Below are 19,469 nucleotides of genomic sequence, written 5' to 3' on the forward strand. Positions count from 1 at the left end.
GGAAGCAATCCCATATACTGTTATGCAGCAAAACTTGCATCATAAAAGTAATCCTAATTACACAGTTCAAACAGAAAACTTGTAAATGGATTTTAACAAGTTAATAAATGGAATGGAGTAAATGGATTTTGACAAGTTAATAAAAGAAAATGCAAATGGCTTGAACAAAAATAAGAATGGGAAGGAACTACAATGACGGTACAAAGGCCTCCCTCCTTAACCAGAGATGTGAGCCTCCCTTCAACCGCTGAGAAAGTGAAAATAGTGCAAATCCTGCATTACAGCTCTTGCAAGCTCTCAGTGACTTGTACAGCTAAACACTTCCCCACCAGAAGGGGGAACAGTTGCCTAATCACTTTAATAATCACTTTAATAAAGAACACCTGAAAAGATACCGGATCACCTTACAACTTCACCTGTTCCCAATCATCCAATCACTGTAAAATAGGGAAAGAATGGCGCATCAGCCTAGTGCATTACCGGAGACAAAAACTTTAATGGTACAGGGATAAGTATATAACAATGGCTCGTCAAAGTCAAAAGCGACCTGGTCACCAAGTCAACTCCCAAACTGTGAGTGGACCCTCCAGATGGCTGTGTCATATCTTAATCCAATAATAATTTTTTGGATTAAGCCAGTCCACATATGGGTCGACTTCTGAAATAATTTTTTTTCTAAAATCGTAACTAAGAATTCTTGTTCGAATTCCGCACATTTAGTGGCTGAAGTGTTTCGAGAGACGTTCCCCTCTTCCTCAGAGCCAGTCCTGGATGCCACACAGGCAGTCTCATTATAACTAATGACTGAGGTCACATGGTGTGGTCAGCTGTACACAAGTGAGGTCACTACCCCCACCCTTGAGAGGGGAGGAGTTTACACAACACCATGTGACCTCAACCATTAGTTATAATCAGACTGCTTGTGTGGCATCCAGGACTAGCTCTGAGGAAGAGGGGAACGTCTCTCGAAAGGCTTCAGCCACTAAATGTGCGAAATTCGAACAAGAATTCTTAGTTACGATTGTAGAAAAAAAAATTATTTCAGAATTCGACCCATATATGGACTGGCTTAATCCAAGAAATTATTATTGGATTAAGATACGACACAGTAATCTATCCTGCCTAAAAAATATTATGCACTTTTACTGGGAAGATTATTAGGAATTGGGACAGTAAAATCTACGACAGAGACGCTATGTATGTTATTATAAATAGGAGAGATATGACACAATACCCTAATTTGTTCTATGTATAGAGCAATCACTTACTGGGTTTGGAAGGTGTGAGAGGGTGTTGGCTAATATAAGATTTTAGCAAAGTACCTGGATTTAAAACTACCAGCAGCACAAACCTATAAAGCCTGATACTAATATGAAGCCTCACATCACCCTACTCAATACTACAGTACAGGTCAAGTACCCACTATAGCAAATACATCAATATTTAACAGATAAGGCCCGCATTCACACCTGAGAATTTTGTCATGTGAAGCACCACAATGCTCAAAATGAACAATGCCATTATTCTGCATGGGCCTGCTAACACTTGAGAGTTGTGTCACATGAAGTTTGAAAAAGTACACAAATTTCTTTGGGGCAGAATTTTACATTTTTGGCCCAATAGACTTTTTCAGGCATTCCTATTTTAGAGTCTGTGAGACCAAACACTCACAATTTTTCGCCTTTATTACATGTCCCATTAAAAGCTTACAAAAAAAATGAATAAATAAATTTAAAAAGCCTCTAAATCACCTGGCTACACTCAAGTTCAAGCATAAATGAGGACTTAGATCTACATATTGCTCAAAAGCTTAGATTCTATTAGAATTTTTCTGTTGGTTAGCATTTCATCCATATCTAGAAAATATTTTCAACATTTTGATTTGGATATCAGCTACAGATTTCTGTATGAAAAACAGATACGTAGGTGTGGCATGAACACTGAATTCTACAAGCTCATGTCCTTGTCTCGGCTTGTCTGTGTGCTACACTCTTGTTTGGAACGTGCAGAAATCCCCCTCTTACATAACTGAGACTTTTCATTGCAGCTAAGATGCACATCACTAATAAACTTTTCATTACAAGTCTACCATCAGATTTTCTTTTATGTTTTGGTAGTAGAAGTTTAAAAATGAACATTCCTCACTTTTTTTGTGGGGAAAAAAAAAACCTAAAAAACTGTCCACAGCTTCCTGAAAAACAGGAAAGGTAAACGGTCAAGTACTCAGTAGTACTCATTTCCTGTAAAATATATTGCTTCTGATCAAACATGACACATGTTTTAGGACAGGCTTCATAGATCCTCCCACAAACAATTCTAGTATTTTGTTACATTTTTATATACTGTAAATGCATATACAAAATACTGTATAATTTTATAGTGCTCTACAAAGAACTTTCAAATTTTAGTCCTGCTAAAGTTTTGGGTAGCTTGATGCACCATCATCTCTTTATTTATGAATAAATATGGTATTTTGAGATAATTGGACCTATTCTATAAGGCAGTGCAAAGAACAGTGACAATATGCAATTTTATGGACCGGGTGTTCAGATCTATAATTATTGTATAGACTAAAATATTTTTGTCTCAGTGTCCAAAAGTTAGGAGGGCTGCATATATGCACATTAGATCTTCCCATTAGAACAGCCCTGTCAGGGGGTTAGAAAAAGTACAAAAGCAATGCCTTGTAAAGAAAACAGCTTCATTCTTACATGTCCAGGTTTGCAGAACCTTCCCTCCTTAGTAGAGCCCACGGCGGTAATGTTATCACACACTTTGGGTGTGCGGAAGAGCATGCCCCCCCCACTGGCTTTTGTGGTTCCTCTTGACAACTCCTATGTCACTATTGTGTTCTGCAGTGACTAAGGGAGAAAAAAGTTGAGCCACAAAGGCCAGTGGGATTCCCGCTATTTGACCAGCTAGATGAGTCCAACAGGATCAATGACAGGTACTCCACTTCAGAGCAAAGCTTTCACCCAATGGACATGGCATGAAGTTGTTTTTCCATAGTATACTGTTCTTGGACTGCACCTAACCCCCTGATATGGGGGACATATTTACCTGGTGTAATGTATTGGCCATATTTCATAATTGGAGTCAGTCTATGGCTGTAGTGGCCTATATAAAAAAAAAAAACAATGTGCCACGCTTCACTGCAAATGAAGTAATATGTGTATCCAATCACTAACATTTATAATGCATATCCAAATATATAAATGAATAAAAATATATACAATTGTGCATCCAATTACTATTAGTTATATTTTCAACAACAGTGTCCATATGATTGTCATAAGCAGTCAAAAGAAAAATCCATATATGAGTTTCTTCAAAACGTGCAAACTTTGCTTTAATGTATAATATTCCGTGCTTCTTAAAAAAGTATTTAGTGAGAATAACTTGCATAAAGGTGCTCCCCCACCGGTTGTGCTCTCAAATGGGCCAGAGTGTGCATGGGATGGTATCCTGGTGTTTGGGGTCCTTCTCCACACAAACGATAAACTCCCCTTCCACGGTGGTTATTATAGAGGAGTGAATCAAATCATAGTGTATTACCCTTTAAAAATAATTTTTGATTTATAAAAGTAATGGACTCACATTTACTCTATGTTAAAACCAGTTTGTGCACAAAATGCGTCCTCCAGATCTGTCCTCAATGTCTGGAGGACAAGGGTAATACACTATGATTTGATTTTTTAAGAAGCACGGGATATTATATGTTAAAGCAAAGTTTGCACGTTTTGAAGAAACTCATATATGGATTTTTCTTTTGACTGCTTATAACAATCATATGGACACTGTTGTTGAAAATCATCATTGGTTCATTCACTTTTTCATTTATTTTGATATGTATATATAACTAATAGTAATTGGATGCACAATTGTATATATTTTTTATTTGTATTCATTTATATATTTGGATATGCATTAGAAATATTAGTGATTGAATACACATATTACTTCATTTTGAAATGAAGCACGGCACATTGTGGTTTTTTTTGTTTGTTTTTGACACACTAATATTAGTATGTGTTAGGTGCAGGCGATTCACAATTAGAACTTGGTAAGATTCATTATTCACATAGCAGCTCACAAGCGTACACGTTTGAACTGGCCTATAAGATATGCAGATGAGTCATGTAAAGATATATATCTGTCTATAAGAGACTGGGTGAGCCCATAACATGTTTTTTTTCCTGGAAAGGGGCTTTACTTCTTCTGTAACTGCAATAATATTAAACATTTATTGTAGTTGCAAATATTGTTTAGCATTCAAAGGCCAACTACAGCCAAAATCCTCTCCATAATTTTGGATAGAAATGTCTACAGCTGTCCTTGACCCCTTTGGGGAAACTTTGCTTCACTTCCTGTCCTTGCTACAGCAGAGGCAGAAATAAAGGTTGTAACCCTTACACATTTCACTATAAAAAGGGGTGGTTGCCATCTGTGACCCCACTGGAAAGATTTCTGTCATGGAAGAACAACTGAGAGGAATTCTCCCCAATGGGACTGCAAATACAATCCTAACAGAACTGCTATTCCTTTCCCAATCTGCCCAAGCTAAGTTGAGATTTAACCTCTTGGCACCGGCCGCATGTAAATGTGCGGCCTCCCGGCATCTGGGCCTTGACACCGAGCAGCCGCACATTTGCATGCAATTAAGAAAGACATATGTGCTGAAAGCGCACGCCCTGCAAACTCCCAGCACACATGTCCAGTACTCACGGAAAGGTCCCGATCTCCTCTTTCGATCGGGACCTTTCCCGATCATGTGACTGCCGTGAGGGCGTGTCACGGCGGTCACTAGACCCTAAACCCTGCCACGCCTCTGAAACCCTTAAAGGGCCAGGAGGTGCCAGCACCAAGGGGTTAAACAAAATTGAAAAACAGGAAGCTGAGTTTCTCTCAGTTGCTGCAGTTTGCACATCATCCGTTACTAGAGAGACAGAGACCACCATTCTGTCTGTCTGTTGACTGATCAACTGAATCATCTGCCTTGGCAAATTTTATAAGAATTGAATGAAGTACTGTATATATAAACCTAAAACTCTATTTTCTACTTGGATATCATAGGAAATGGTTAAAACCACTGTTGGTTTTTTCCCCATCCGTGTCCTACTTGGGGCATTTTCTGTCACTTCCTGTCCTACAGACACAACCGAAAGTAGAAGGTAACGCTGGGCAGACATGAGCCGAAAATAGTCAGCTCAGCAGGAACCCGCGTGTACACCTCCCTGTACAATAAAAGCCAGTCTCATGATCAGTGTCTGTCTAACAGACATGCTGGAAGAAAGTAAAAAAACAAAACAAAAAAACAAAAAAAACTTATGGTGTGTACCAGGAAATCTCTTCTAAGAGTTCTCATCAGGAAAAGTGCCCCTTTTGAAGATTAGCCCCTCTGTTTCTGATCTGGTGACATTTCCCAAACATTCAGTTCTGACGGTTTTGGCTGTCTGTAATTGTATTTTAATCATTATCACGCCCTTGCAGTAGGTTTAAATGTTTTTTTAAATTTAAAATTGGACAAACGCAACTGAACTGAAAACTAAATATGGATATGGTGATACAAATTCTGCAGAAACCAGTGTGAGTAAATGGTGTCAACAAGACTAAGACAACAGTCAATGATAAAGCAGTTTTTCTGATCCTGACAGTATCATGCCACCAAAGTACTGTCATGTGCATGCCAAAATTTGCTGAACACCTACATAGGTCCAAAAGAAAAGTAACTCATCATAAAGGGGAAGTTGGACTACACCAGTTTAAGCTATGAGCATTGACTTTCAGCATAGCAGCTGCTCTTGGGGATTTGGAGCATTATGAAGGATTTTGCTATATTTACAAGCACTCCATTTCCTCAGCAGTCCTGGATTTCCTTCTGATGTAATACTAGTGATAAGCCAACAGTAAACTCAGCAACAGCTGTCTGCTGACATACCAAGCAAGGAGCTGACAAACTTTATCACAATTTTCAATGTTGTAAACATTTACTCAGCATTATGGCCAAGGATCCTTGAAGCACAGATTTAATGCATCTTTACCTAAAACTAGCACAAGGTACCTAAAACAGACTTGATAACAGCCTCCTGTAATCCCCTGTACTCAGACTAGGACAGGAAGGGTCAGCAATTTAAGCCAAGACTCAGTTTATACAATGCTATTTATGAAAATTTGTACAAGAGGGCAGAGCAGAGGGATGGTCACATCAATGGGTTTCCCATCATTGTCCAACAGGCTTGGTGCATCTCAGACCAGACTGTATTGCTTAGATAGTGTGTAGTCTGCAAAGAGGTCTGCCAGATTTGCAGATAAAACAGGTCACATATAAGTATTTCAACAGCCTAGGAAGAAAACTATTCAGCTTCAGTGAGCTTAAGATGACACATGGCCACTCCATTAATTTGGAGGAGAAGTGTAAACTGCTCATGGGATTCTTTACTGTTAGCAGAGAACTGTAAACTGTGCAGAGATCTCGTTACTGTTAGAGCGGAAGCATCAATAGTTTAAAAAAAAAACTTTTAAATGAGCATCTTAGTGAATGCAATATTTAGGGATATAGGAAATTGTATTGACTTAAACAAACACATACACACACCCACATTGATTGTACTGGATGGTGTCTTTATTCAGCCTTACCAACTATGTAACTATGTGTATTGACAGTGAAGGAAATAAGTATTTGATCCCCTGCTGATTTTGAATGTTTGCCCACTCACAAAGAAATGATCAGTCTAAAAATCGAATGGTAGGTGTATTGTAACACTGAGAGACAAAATAGCAACACAAAATTCATCTTTCGTCTAACAAATTATGCACTGATTTGCATGTTCTTGAGGGAAATAAGTATTTGATCCCCTATCATTCAGCAGGATTTCTGGCTACCAGGTGTCTTTCATACAGATAACAAGCTGAGATTAGAAGCAGTCTCTTAAAGGCAATGCTGCTAATCTCATTTTGTTATCTGTATAAAAGACACCTGTCCTCAGGGGCAATCAAACAATCAGATTCCAAACTCTCCACCATGGCAAAGACCAGTCCAAGGATGTCAGGGACGAGATTGTAGACCTACACAAGGCTGGACTGGGCTACCAAACTATTGCCAAGCAGCTTGGTGAGAAGGTGACAACAGTTGGTGCAACCATTCACAAACGGAAGAAAGACAAAACAACTGTCTCCCTAGGTCTGGTGCACCATGCAAGATATCACCTCGTGGAGTGTCAATGATCATGAGAACAGTGATGAATCATTCCAGAACTACACGTGAAGATCTTGCCAATGATCTCCAGGCAGCTGGGACCACAGTCACCAAGAAAACAATTGGTAACACACTACGCCGACAAGGATTGAAATCCTGCAGTGCCCACAAGGTCCCTCTGCTCAAGAAAGCACATATCCAGGCCCGTCTGAAATTTCCCACTAAATATCTGAATGATGCAGAGGACGACTGGTTGAAAGTGTTGTGGTCAGATGAGGCCAAAATCGAGCTCTTTGGCATCAACTCAACTCGCCATGTTTGGAGGAGGAGGAATGCTGCCTATGACCCCAAGAACACCATCCCAACTGTCAAACATGGTGGTAGAAACATTCTGCTTTGGGGGTGTTTATCTGCTAAGGGGACAGGACAACTGCATCAAAGGTACGATAGACAGGGGAATGTACTGTCAAATCTTGGGTGAGAACCTTCTTCCCTCAGCCAGGGCATTGAAAATGGGTCGTGGATGGGTGTTCCAGCATGACAATGACCCAAAACACACGGCCAAGGCAACAAAGGAATGGCTGAAGAAGAAGCACATTAAGGTTCTGGAGTGGCCTAGCCAGTCCAATTGAAAATCTGTGGAGGGAGCTGAAAGTTCGAGTTGCCACACATCAGGCACCAAACCTTAATGACTTGGAGAGGATCTGCCGAGAGGAGTGGGCCAAAATCCCTCCTGAGATGTGTGCAAACCTGGTGGCCAACTACAGGAAACGTCTGACCTCTGATTTCCAACAAGGGATTTGACACCAAGTACTAAGTCATGTTTTGTGAAGGGGATCAAATACTTATTTCCCTCATGAACATGCAAATCAGTGCATTTCTTTTGAATTTTTTGTTGCTATTCTGTCTCTCAGTGTCACAATACACCTACCATTCGATTTTTAGACTGATCATTTCTTTGTGAGTGGGCAAACATTCAAAATCAGCAGGGGATCAAATACTTATTTTCTTCACTGTAGCTGTTTGCATAGATTTCAGTTTTAAAGGAAACCATAATAAGAGAAATACAGGGGATGCCATATAATGCTGGCTACCTGGGTAACTAAATGTCTCTTCTTTTGAGAGAAGGGAAGGATTAGAGCCACTGTCAGGTTTTATTGCCATCTATTTATCTATTGCAGAGCCCTCCTCCCCTTCCAGTCAAGGGCAGGAATTGACAGGAAATTACAACAGTGACATAGATACAATCAAAAACCTTTTTCTTTTTTTTAGCAATGTGAGGAACAGTTAGAACATTTTTCTGTATGTGCCTTCCTTTATCAGTGACTATTATATTACTCATTCTTGCAAAGGGTATGAAAGGGATAGAAAGTGAGGGAAATAAACAGATAGACAGAAAACCAGGTCAGAAATAGGTTGTCCCCACTCTATCCAAAACAAAAAATGTTTTGCTGGAGTTGGTCTTTAGACCAAATTGCCAACAATGAGCAGCTTTTGAGTAAACAGACCATAAACAAAAAGGGAACCAGATATTCAGTATAATGAATGATAAAGATAATCTGAACCCATCTTTGCTTTTTAATATTAGCTCATTAATACAGCTAAAGAATTTAAGAACTTTAATAACTCACAAGAGATTAACAGTTAAGGAGACATAGTAGTTTACAGATTATACAGTGAGTATATGTGTATTCACAAACAAGCTATACAAAACACGGAGTGGATAAAAATCTATATACAACTGAGAAAGAAAGAGTACTGTACTTACAATATGCAACAGCTTAAGGACGTCTACAAACCTGTTAAAAATAAAAAATAAAAAAATTGTGAAAATCAAAAATATCCTACGCGTCTATAAAAAGTCTGTAAAATACTTACACTTTCTCTGAGCTCATGATCTCTTTAGCAATGTAGTATATTTTCGTCTTCTTTCTTGGTCTCTTTTCCTGCATACAAAAATTCTTATGTTAATGGGAACTGCTGCACCCACCACACACACACATTCTGATAAAGTGATAGGCAGCAATAAAAATATAGCAGATTTTTACACTTTATTGTCTTACTAAAAGCACTGTCTATGTCTCCATTGTAGTGCTTTGACCATCACTTCTTGGTACAGGAAGTAGGGGAAAATCTTCCAATGGGGACACAGACAGCAAAGAAAATATGTGCCAGAGGTCGGAACCCTTTAGTGTGTTGTCAACTAACAACCAGAAGCCATATACCCTTACATAACCAGCATGTCTAAGGACACAATGGGGTGCATTTACTAAAGACAGTGCAGCTGCATTCATTTTCCCCAGAACTTCGTGAATGTGGTGAAGCTCTGCTAATTTACATCACCCAATCACGTGCAAGCAAAAATGCTTTTTTTTTTTTCATTCTTCTTATGCCTGATTGGGTATTCTTTACAAACTGATGCTTTACCGCATTTACTAAGCTCTAAGGAAAATAAGAGCAAAAGAACTTGCAAAGTGCACAGTCTATTAGCCTTTAGTAAATCCACCCCAGTGGTTGTTATTCATCATTAGAGAGATTGAAAGGACAACACCCCAGAACCCAAAACAAAAAAAAACATTAGCTGTCTTACAAAAGCTGCCTAGATGTATGGTGTAGCTGGGGGTTTAAGGCAATTACTCATTTTGTGCTCCCCCCCCAAATACTGGTGGGTGCTTTTGAAATGCAAAATATTGCAAAATCATCTATGCCATATGGCACACTTAAAAATAAAATATTTTAAGCTGAGAACAAAAAAGCTTACACTTTACATTCTTATTTTACTGTGTAATATTTATTGTTGCATGATACCAAAAATGCTATATTTGAGTGTTAAATGTTGAAATGGGGAACAATCCTTGGTGCGATCTTACAAAATATGTGGGTTGTCTGGAACTGGGTCAGAGGTATGGATAACACAGCTGTCAGCTGCACAAGAATTTGTTTGCTACATGTATTCAATTTGAATATCCCTAATGATTTGTTTTTATGATGCAGATTTATCCGTGAACAGCAATGTTTGCAAATAACTAAGAAACTCCAATTATGCACATTCAAAAATTACATAGACAAAAAAACTCTGAATACATTTAATCAATGTTCATTTATATGTTATATTCTTTATAGTGTATAATTATTACAAAGCTAGATTTATGAAGAGATCTTTCAGCAAACTCACATAACCTACTGTAGCTTTTGCAAATACATTTAATATATATTGTATTTTCAGTAATTAAGTTATTGTAAAGTTTACATAACAGTAATTTGGCTGTTTTTTTTTTTATAACAACCATCAAATAAAAATATATTTTTATTAAGCTATTTCATATAAACGGTTTAGTCCACATTTAGTGGCTGACTGCTTGTTAAACACAGATGTTAAGGAGAATCTGTCACTTTGTCTATTCAGAGCAACCCCCACCCACCTATATTCATTGATCTGCTCCCCGCTGGTCTATTGAGAGCCCTTCATGAACATCTGGTATTACCAAGTGGGTATAGAGAAGCACATGACTTTCTCCCAGGAAGCATTGTTCGGGCCTGAGTGGCCAATTGCAAAAAAAAGTTAATGTGAGGAGGAGAATCTCATGTCAACACCAATGAGGAGCTTGATTAACACCTACAGCTACAGAGAAATGCAACAGAGAGGAAGGTGAATGTAAGCGGGTGGTGGAGTTGTTTTTTAAAAGGAACCTGCCACTTTGCCCTAAATACAATGTCTAAGAAATTTGTTTAAAGGAGAAGTAGGGCCAAATATTTTTTGGCCCTACTTCTCCAATGGATCACAGGTGTGCAGTTGGTTCTGCATGTCCAGTGTCATCTGATGTCACTCAGCTGGTCTACGTTCAGGAAAGATCCTGACTTTATAGTTTGGATCCACTCAGATTCCCGATCTGACAGCTGGATCAGCCTCTCAGCAAGACCTGCAGAGGACCTTAGCCAGTCGCTCCCAGCCCCTGCAAAGCCCAGGGCAGTCACTGCTTTGTGCACAGAGAAGAGGGGACACCCAAGCGATTAGCGGTGTGTGATCACACAGTTCTCAGTGCAGAGCCAAAGGGGGGACACCTAGGCAAGTATAATTTTTTTTTTTTTTCAAACCCCATACTTCTCTTTTAAAGTGGAATTCGAGCTCATCGCCAATTATTCTTAAAAATATTCCTTCCCCTCCTCCTCCTACCTACCCTGTGTGAAAAAGATCTGTATACTTACCTTTTTCTAGTCCGCTCCAGTCATGTGATCATGCAACTCCGGCTCCCCTGTGCCAGTGAGCAGTGGCTGCAGGGGAGAGGGCAGAGCACCGGCAATGGCTGGGCCATAGGAGACGTCACAGCTCCCAGAATTCCTAGCTGTATAATACAGGTGAACTAAAAAAAAAGGTAAGTATATAGATCTTTTTTACACAGTGTAGGCAGGATAGGTAAGAGGATGGGGGGAACATTTTTAAGAATAGCTAGTGTTAGGCTTCTTCTTTGGCCATGTAGACATTGTTATGACAGTAAAGCACTGTGTTGTATTACTAAACAGGAAGCAGAGCATGCTTATGTTAGACGCAAACAGAGCTTCCTTCATGTTAAAAAAAGAAACTTTTTCTATTTTGTCTGCCAGTACTGTTAAGTCAGTGTATACTCATTGTGACCCTTTGGATAGTGGCTTTGTCCATTGGGTATACTTTCCAAGGTACAGATATTGAACTTAGTTCTGAGGTCATGTGCCGGAAATTCATACTGGGTACCGTCTGAACACAATACAAACATTATAAAGAATGAAACACAGGGCCCTAGTCTTTCAGGACGGCTCAGTGATAATCACCACAGCCTAACAGCACTATTACACCTTTTTAATTTGTTATTTGGGCAATTAGACTGCTGTTGTAGTATAATGGAAAGCTGCTGTAAAACTTTGAGCTGGAAAAATACTTTTTTTTAAAATACATTTTTAGCTGTATGCAAACAAAAATATCATGGCTCATCAATGGCTTTAAGTCACTGCTTGCTGATAACTTAAAACAGCTTTTTTCAACCAGGGTGCCCAGACACCCTGGGGTGTCTTCAGACTTCTTTAGGGTTGCCTCAGCAAAATGCCCAAAAAATTTATACAAGTCAGCAGGTGTATCAATCCTGCCTTTTAGTACACAAAGCCACAGGTTTTCATTATGCACTTTTATGACCTAACAACCAATGACATCATCAGTTCATAAGGACGACATTGGGTGTATGCACATCATTCTTGCTTGGCCCTCTCCTGCCCCTCTCCATCAGCACTGGGGTCATATGAGCAGAGTGAGGGAGAGAAACTGAGAGCGACACACTGGAATACTAGTTGGTACCAGTGTGCAGAGGTGTATTTGCTTTGTAAAAATAAATCACCTCTAACGTTGGTTTACTGGATGTGTGTAGAATAGTTTTTTACATTTCAGAATGAGGTGCCTTGAAATTGTGCAAAATTTTAAAGGGTGCCTTGAGATTATCCATAATTTTAAAGGGTGCCTTGACTGAAAAAAGGTTGAGAAACACTAACCTAAAATATACACAAGGTAGTGTTTTTGGATCTTGTTATACTGGAGCCAAAATCATTGGTGGTGAAACTCACAGCTTTATATTGATCAAATCACTATACAAATAATTATTTATCTATGGGAGAAACTGATTTTGCAAGCACAGGATGTGGACACGTTAAAGGAAATAAAGAGCATTTACCCTGGAATTGGTTAAGAAACACTACTGGTTAATATTTTAAAGGTCAAGTCAAAATAGTTTTGAAATGATGGTAATGGTGGATTGGATTACTCACTGGTATGCTACATTTTTAGGGACTCCACCAATTCAATCTTCCAACTAAAGTTCCCATTTCTACTGGTGACATTGCAAAGTCAAGTGAGAGAATCTCATTCCTGCTGTTACATTCTCTGAAATGTAAGATAATCAGACATTCCAGAAGCAAAAACCTCTGTAAAAAGCATAAACCTCCCGAAAAGCCAAACACCATAAGTTAGGAAATGAGGTGTCTCTTTACCAGAGTCCCTCAGAATAAACAGTATGCAAAATAAATCACCAATATCAGCCAAAAGAGGCAATTACATCTTCTGGATTAGACTGTAAATTGACCGTTGAAGAGTCGATCAATGAATGGTGCTTCTGAGCAATGAGAAATGTCTTTATATGTGCTGATCTTCCCTTGTATTATAAAATCACTGAATCACCATTTGCTAATCTTTCCCTTTGCTTTGAAGAAAAGGAAATAAACCATAGTCCAGGTGTATTGGTATACAAGCTGAGTTGATGAAATAAAAGCAGATGGACCAAGTGCGAGAGAAGTCTCAATGAGTTAGGCAGATCTCTCATTACATGATCTCATAGAAAGATCTGCTTATATTTACAAAAATTTCCAGTGCATGATACACATTTGAATAAAACATTATTCACGGACACCATACTGTTATAACACAGTGGTACCTCGGTTTATGAATGCCTCGGTTAACGGAATTTTCAGCTTACGAATGAAAATCCATTGAAAATAATGCCTCGGTTTACGAATTTTTTACTAATTAGTTTCGCAATACAAAGCGTATGTCGGTGCTAATTTTTAAATGCAATTGCCAGGTTTTTTTTTCATTGATGTCACATTGGGTGGGATCACATGCGTGATGTCCCTAGGAGCCCCCCCATGTTGAGGGCATGTGGCCTGGTATGGTTCAGGAGGGAGGGGCGCTTGCACCTCCCCCCCCCTTTCCTGACCTGCTGGGCTGCATTCTCGGATAAGGGTCTGGTATGGATTTTGGGGGGGGCCTCACGCAATTTTATTTAAAAATTTTGGTGCGGAAGACCTGAAGGGCTTGTTATGAATGGGAGGGGGGACCCTACGCCGTTTTTTAAATAATTTTTTTAACTACCGGCAATTCTTTTACATTCAGCTGTCAGTGGGGAACCCCGCTGACAGCTGAAACATTAACACATGGTTGTCACTACTAAAATACCGCATAACTCATGTGGTATTTTAGTAGCGTTTACTTTTTTCTGACCTCAGGAACGGATTAATTGAATTTCAATGCATTTCTATGGGAAACAGCGTTTCGGTTTACAAATTTTTCACTATACGAAAAGTCCTGCAGAACTGATTAAATTCATAAACTGAGGTACCGTATATACTCGAGTATAAGCCGACCCGAATATAAGCCGAGGTACCTAATTTTACCACAAAAAACTGGGAAAAACTATTGACTCGAGTATAAGCCGAGGGTATCAGTGGGAGGAATAGTGCCCCATCATTGGTGTCAGTGGGAGGAATAGTGCCCCATCATTGGTATCAGTGGGAGGAATAGTGCCCCATCATTGGTGTCAGTGGGAGGAATAGTGCCCCATCATTGGTGTCAGTGGGAGGAATAGTGCCCCATCATTGGTATCACTGGGAGGAATAGTGCCCCATCGTTGGTGTCAGTGGGAGGAATAATGCCCCATCATTAGTATCAGTGGGAGGAATAGTGCCCCATCATTGGTGTCAGTGGGAGGAATAGTGCCCCATCATTGGTGTCAGTGGGAGGAATAATGCCCCATCATTAGTATCAGTGACACCAATGATGCGGCACTATTCCTCCCACTGACACCAATGACACTTGCTGACCCCTGTTGCAGTATGGTGCTGCTTCAGCCAGCATATGTGGTTGCAGCAGCACCTCTGCACTGCACACTTACCGGCTTTTCCCTCACTCGATTTTCGCGGGTCCGCTCGGCTCCGCCTCCTCGCCCGTGATTGGCCGCCTGTGTACCTTTCCTGAGCTACAGTTCTGACGGCCAATCACCGGTGAGGAGGCGGAGCCGAGCGGCAGGAGTGAGTGAGTGGCGGAGTGACGGAAGGAGCAGCGCTTCCTGGATGGATCATCGTGGGAGCCAGGTAAGAGCAGCCCTCTGCCCACCCCTGTACGCGCCCCCCTTGACGGAGCCTCGCGCCCCCCTGCAGACGTTGACTCGAGTATAAGCCGAGGGGGCCGTTTTTCAGCACAAAAAATGTGCTGAAAAACTCGGCTTATACTCGAGTATATACGGTATTACTGTATATGCAAATGTATTAGTAAGAACCAGAATATCCTAGATATAACCAGAAGAAGAAATGCAATATATACACACCGCATATTTACATACCGATTTACATTCCAGATTATCAAGATCTGCTTTGCTGGAGTCTGAGCTAAATTCATCTTCATCTGAACTATTGAGTATTTCTTCTTCATCTGAGAGGACCATGCCCATATCATCCTCAGGATCTTCTTGAGATGCTTCACTACAAATGAACACATATAAATGATTATATGATTAGCTGACACTTTTAAGCTACTTAGAAAAAGGAAAAATTATAATAGTTAAAGTAAGTACAATCTATTTAATAGGAGTCATTCTAATGAATGTGTTAAACTTCAATGCAAATAAAAAAAGGGCATTACCTACTATGCCAAAAAAAAAAAAAAACTGTAAAAGTGACCTTTTACAAACACAAAGGGGTTGATTTACTAAAACTAGAGAGTGCAAAATCTGGTGTAGCTGTGCATAGAAACCAATCAGCTTCCAGGTTTAACAGCCCGGTCACATCAAGCCCGACTTTGAAATCGTGTGACTTACAGTGAAGTCACACGATTTCAAAGTCGGGTGAGATGCCGATTTCAAGTGCGATTTGAAAGACATCTGACACAGATGTCTATGCAAATTGCACCAAAAGTAGTACATGTACTACTTTAGAAATCGATGTGGCTCCGACTAAGTCGGAACCGCACCAATTTGACCGCTCTATTTGTGAACAATAAGGTGCGACTTGGCATATGATTTGAAAGTCGCATGGCATGCAAATCGCTTGCCAAGTCGCACTCGATGTGACCAGGGTGTTATTGTAAAAGCTTAATTGAGCAAGCTGAAGTTAGAAGCGGACTGGATACCATGCACAGCTGCACCAGATTTTGCACTCTTCGGTTTTAGTTTTAATGCAGGCCATACATGGGTCGAATTCCAAACAAATTTTCTTTAGAAAATCGTAAATTTTGTGCGTTTCTTAATCTGATGGTGCCACCATTGATTTTGAAATTCAACCAACCAAGCCTTTAATTTCACCTCATGTTGCTACAGAAAAGATTTTCATGGCCAAGAATTTTTTCTTTCCAGGTCACAGCTTATGCTCATTTCTTTTCCAGTTACTTTTTTCACACGATTCTTCCATCAATGATTATGAATTATAAACTTCCAACATGCCCAATCACTCAAATTTGTTGGCTGCTCGAAAATCGGCAGTTGCTGTAGCCCACTAGTGGTGCGAAATTCGAACGAAAATTCTTAGAAAAGATTTTCAAAAGAAAATTGTTTCATAATTCGACCCATGTATGGCCCACTTAAGTCTACCCCAATATACACAATATTGCCAAAAGTATTGGGACACTCCTCCAAAACATTAGATTCAGGTGTTCCAATCTCTTCCATATCCACAGGTGCAAAAAAATCAAGCACCTAGGCATGCAGACTGCCTCTACAAACATTTGTGAAAGAATGGGTTGCTCTGAAGAGCTCAGTGAATTAAAACGTGGTACCGTGATAGGATGCCACCTGTGCAATAAGCCCATCCGTGAAATTTCTTTGCTACTAAATATTCCAGGGTCAACTGTTAGTGGTATTATAACAAAGTGGAAGCAACTGGGAACAACAGCGACCCAGCCACAACGTGGTAGGCCATGTATAATGACAGAGCAGGGTCAGCGCATGCTGTAGCGCATATTGCGCAGAAGTCGCCAATGTCTGCAGAATCAATAGCCAAAGACCTCCAAACTTCGTTTTGCCTTCAGATTACCACAACAGAGCTTCATGGAATGGGTTTTCATGACCGAGCAGCTGCATCCAAGCCTTACATCACCAAGTGCAATGCAAAGTGCTGGATGTAGTGGTGTAAAGCATGGTGCCACTGGACTCAAGAGCAGTGGAGAGTTGTTCTCTGGAGTGACGGAATCACGCTTCTCTGTCTGGCAATCTGATGGACATGTCTGGGTTTGGTGGTTGCCAGGAGAACAGGACTTGCCTGACTGCATTGTGCCAAGTGTAAAGTTTGGTGGAGGGGGGATTATAATGTGGGGTTGTTTTTCAGGGGTTATGCTTGGCCCCTTAGTTCCAGTGAAAGAAAGTCTTAAGGTGTCAGCATACCAAGACATTTTGGACAATTTCATGCTTTCAACTTTGTGGGAACAGTTTGGGTATGGTCCTTTCCTGTCCCAACATGATTGCACACCAGCGCACAAAGCAAGGTCCATTAAGACATGGATGAGCGGGTTTGGGGAGGAGGAACTTGACTGGCCTGCACAGAGTCCTGACCTCAACCCGATAGAACACCTTTGGAATGAATTTGAGCAGAGACTGCAAGACAGGCCTTCTCCTCCGACATCAGTGTCTGACCTCACAAATGCTCTTCTGGAAGAATGGTCAAACATTCTCATAGACACACTCCTAAACCTTGTGGACAGCTTTTCCAGAAGAGGTGAAGTGGTTATAGCTGCAAAGGGTGGGCCAACTCAATATTGAACCCTATGGACTAAGACTGGGATGCCATTAAAGCTCATGTGCATGTAAAGGCAAGCATCCCAATACTTTTAGCAATATTTTCAAATCTTGAAGAGTTCTATTTCAACTTTATAAACTTTATGCAATTTTTAAAAAAAACTTAAGAAACTGTCTGTTAGTTATATAGATTCCGAGAAGCCAGTTCACATACCAACTGTATAAATGACCAGTATAAAAGCTTGCATTCTTTTTATATAATCTCTCACATGGCATTTTCTTGAATATAGGCATTGAAAGTAATCAGTCACCCTTTTATTCATATAAAAAAATAGGAATATGTCTCATGCAAGATTACATTCTGTCTGAGGTACTGTTCGGAGTACTGATTTAAAGGATAAGTTCAGCTTTCGTAATATGTTATACCCATATTCAGGGTGTAATGTTATGAATTGAATGCCCCCCCCCCCCAATTGTGATCTTCTCCCCCCTGCTAGCTGTCACAATTTAAAGAAGTATTCTGGGAATGAGAACACTACAATTTCCAACAGCCTTTGCGGCTGTTGGCTTGTAGTTGGCTTGTGGAGCACCATGGTAGTTCATTGAGTCTTCATGTCAGTAAGTATCTGCTTGCCTGTACAAGATGTACAGGCACACAGATACGCTGACAGGTCTGCAGGAGACCTGCTTGGCACCAGCAATCTGCTGATTGCTGGTGCAATGCTTTAGAAGCTCCAGAAACAAAAAATAATAAAATAATAATTACACATTTCTTTACCTGCAAAAAAAATGTGCATTTAATATTTTTTGTTAAAAGGTGAACTTATCCTTTAAGAATGTATAGCTGTAATGTACTTATCTGCATCTAAACATTGGAGGCCTTAGGAGGGCAGTGTATGTTTAAGTGAACCAGCTTGACAGCCACCTACATACAATGCCTTGATATTGTATTCATACCCCTTGAAATTTTCCACATTGTCATGTTACAACCAAAAACGTAAATGTATTTTATTGGGATTTTATGTGACCGACCAACACAATGTGCAACATAATTGTGAAGTGGATGAAAAATGATAAATGGTTTTCAAAAAGTGTGGCGTGCATTTGTATTCAGCCCCCTCAGTCAATACTTTGTAGAACCACCTTGCACTGCAATTACAGCTGCATGTCTTTTTGGGGATGTCTCTACAAGCATTGCACATCTAGAGAATGACATTTTTGCAAAATAGCTTAAGCTTTGTCATATTACATGGAGAGAGCCTATGACCAGCAATTTTCAAGTCTTGCCACAGATTCTCAATTGGATTTAGGTCTGGACTTTGACTGGGCCATTCTAACACGTGAATATGCTTTGATCTAAACCATTCCATTGTAGATCTGGCTGTATGTTTATGGTCCTTGTCCTGCTGAAAGGTGAACCTCTGCCCTAGTCTCAAGTCTTTTGCAGACTAACAGGTTTTCTTCTAAGATTGCCCTGTAATTGGCTCCATCCATCTTCCCATCAACTCTGACCAGCTTCCCTGTCCCTGCTGAAGAAAAGCATCCCGACAACATGATGCTGCCAGCACCATGTTTCACAGTGGGGGTGGTGTGTTCAGGGTGATGGGCAGTGTTAGTTTTCTGCCACACATAGCGTTTTGCTTTTAGGCCAAAAACATTCAATTTTGGTCTCATCTGACCAGAGCACATTCTTCCATATGTTTGCTGTGTGTCCCCCCCCCCCCCATGGCTTCCCACAAACTGCAAACGGGACTTCTTAT

General features: G+C 40.1%; 1 protein-coding gene across 1 annotated transcript in view; it reads right to left on the reverse strand.

Annotated features, from left to right (window-relative positions):
• Positions 1-19,469, reverse strand: part of FGD6 (FYVE, RhoGEF and PH domain containing 6) — a 135,018-nt gene that overhangs the window by 49,373 nt on the left and 66,176 nt on the right. The window contains exons 3-5 of the mRNA XM_089674123.1: positions 15,328-15,466; positions 9,074-9,141; positions 8,964-8,994 (exon numbers count right to left, since the gene is read on the reverse strand). Of these exons, the coding sequence (XP_089530249.1) occupies positions 8,964-8,994; positions 9,074-9,141; positions 15,328-15,466 (238 nt within the window). The remainder of the gene's footprint in view (positions 1-8,963; positions 8,995-9,073; positions 9,142-15,327; positions 15,467-19,469) is intronic.

The sequence above is a fragment of the Staurois parvus genome, unplaced genomic scaffold (assembly GCF_062004578.1).
Source record: "Staurois parvus isolate SC_StPar_1 unplaced genomic scaffold, SC_StPar_1.0 ptg000147l, whole genome shotgun sequence".
Taxonomy (NCBI): domain Eukaryota; kingdom Metazoa; phylum Chordata; class Amphibia; order Anura; family Ranidae; genus Staurois; species Staurois parvus.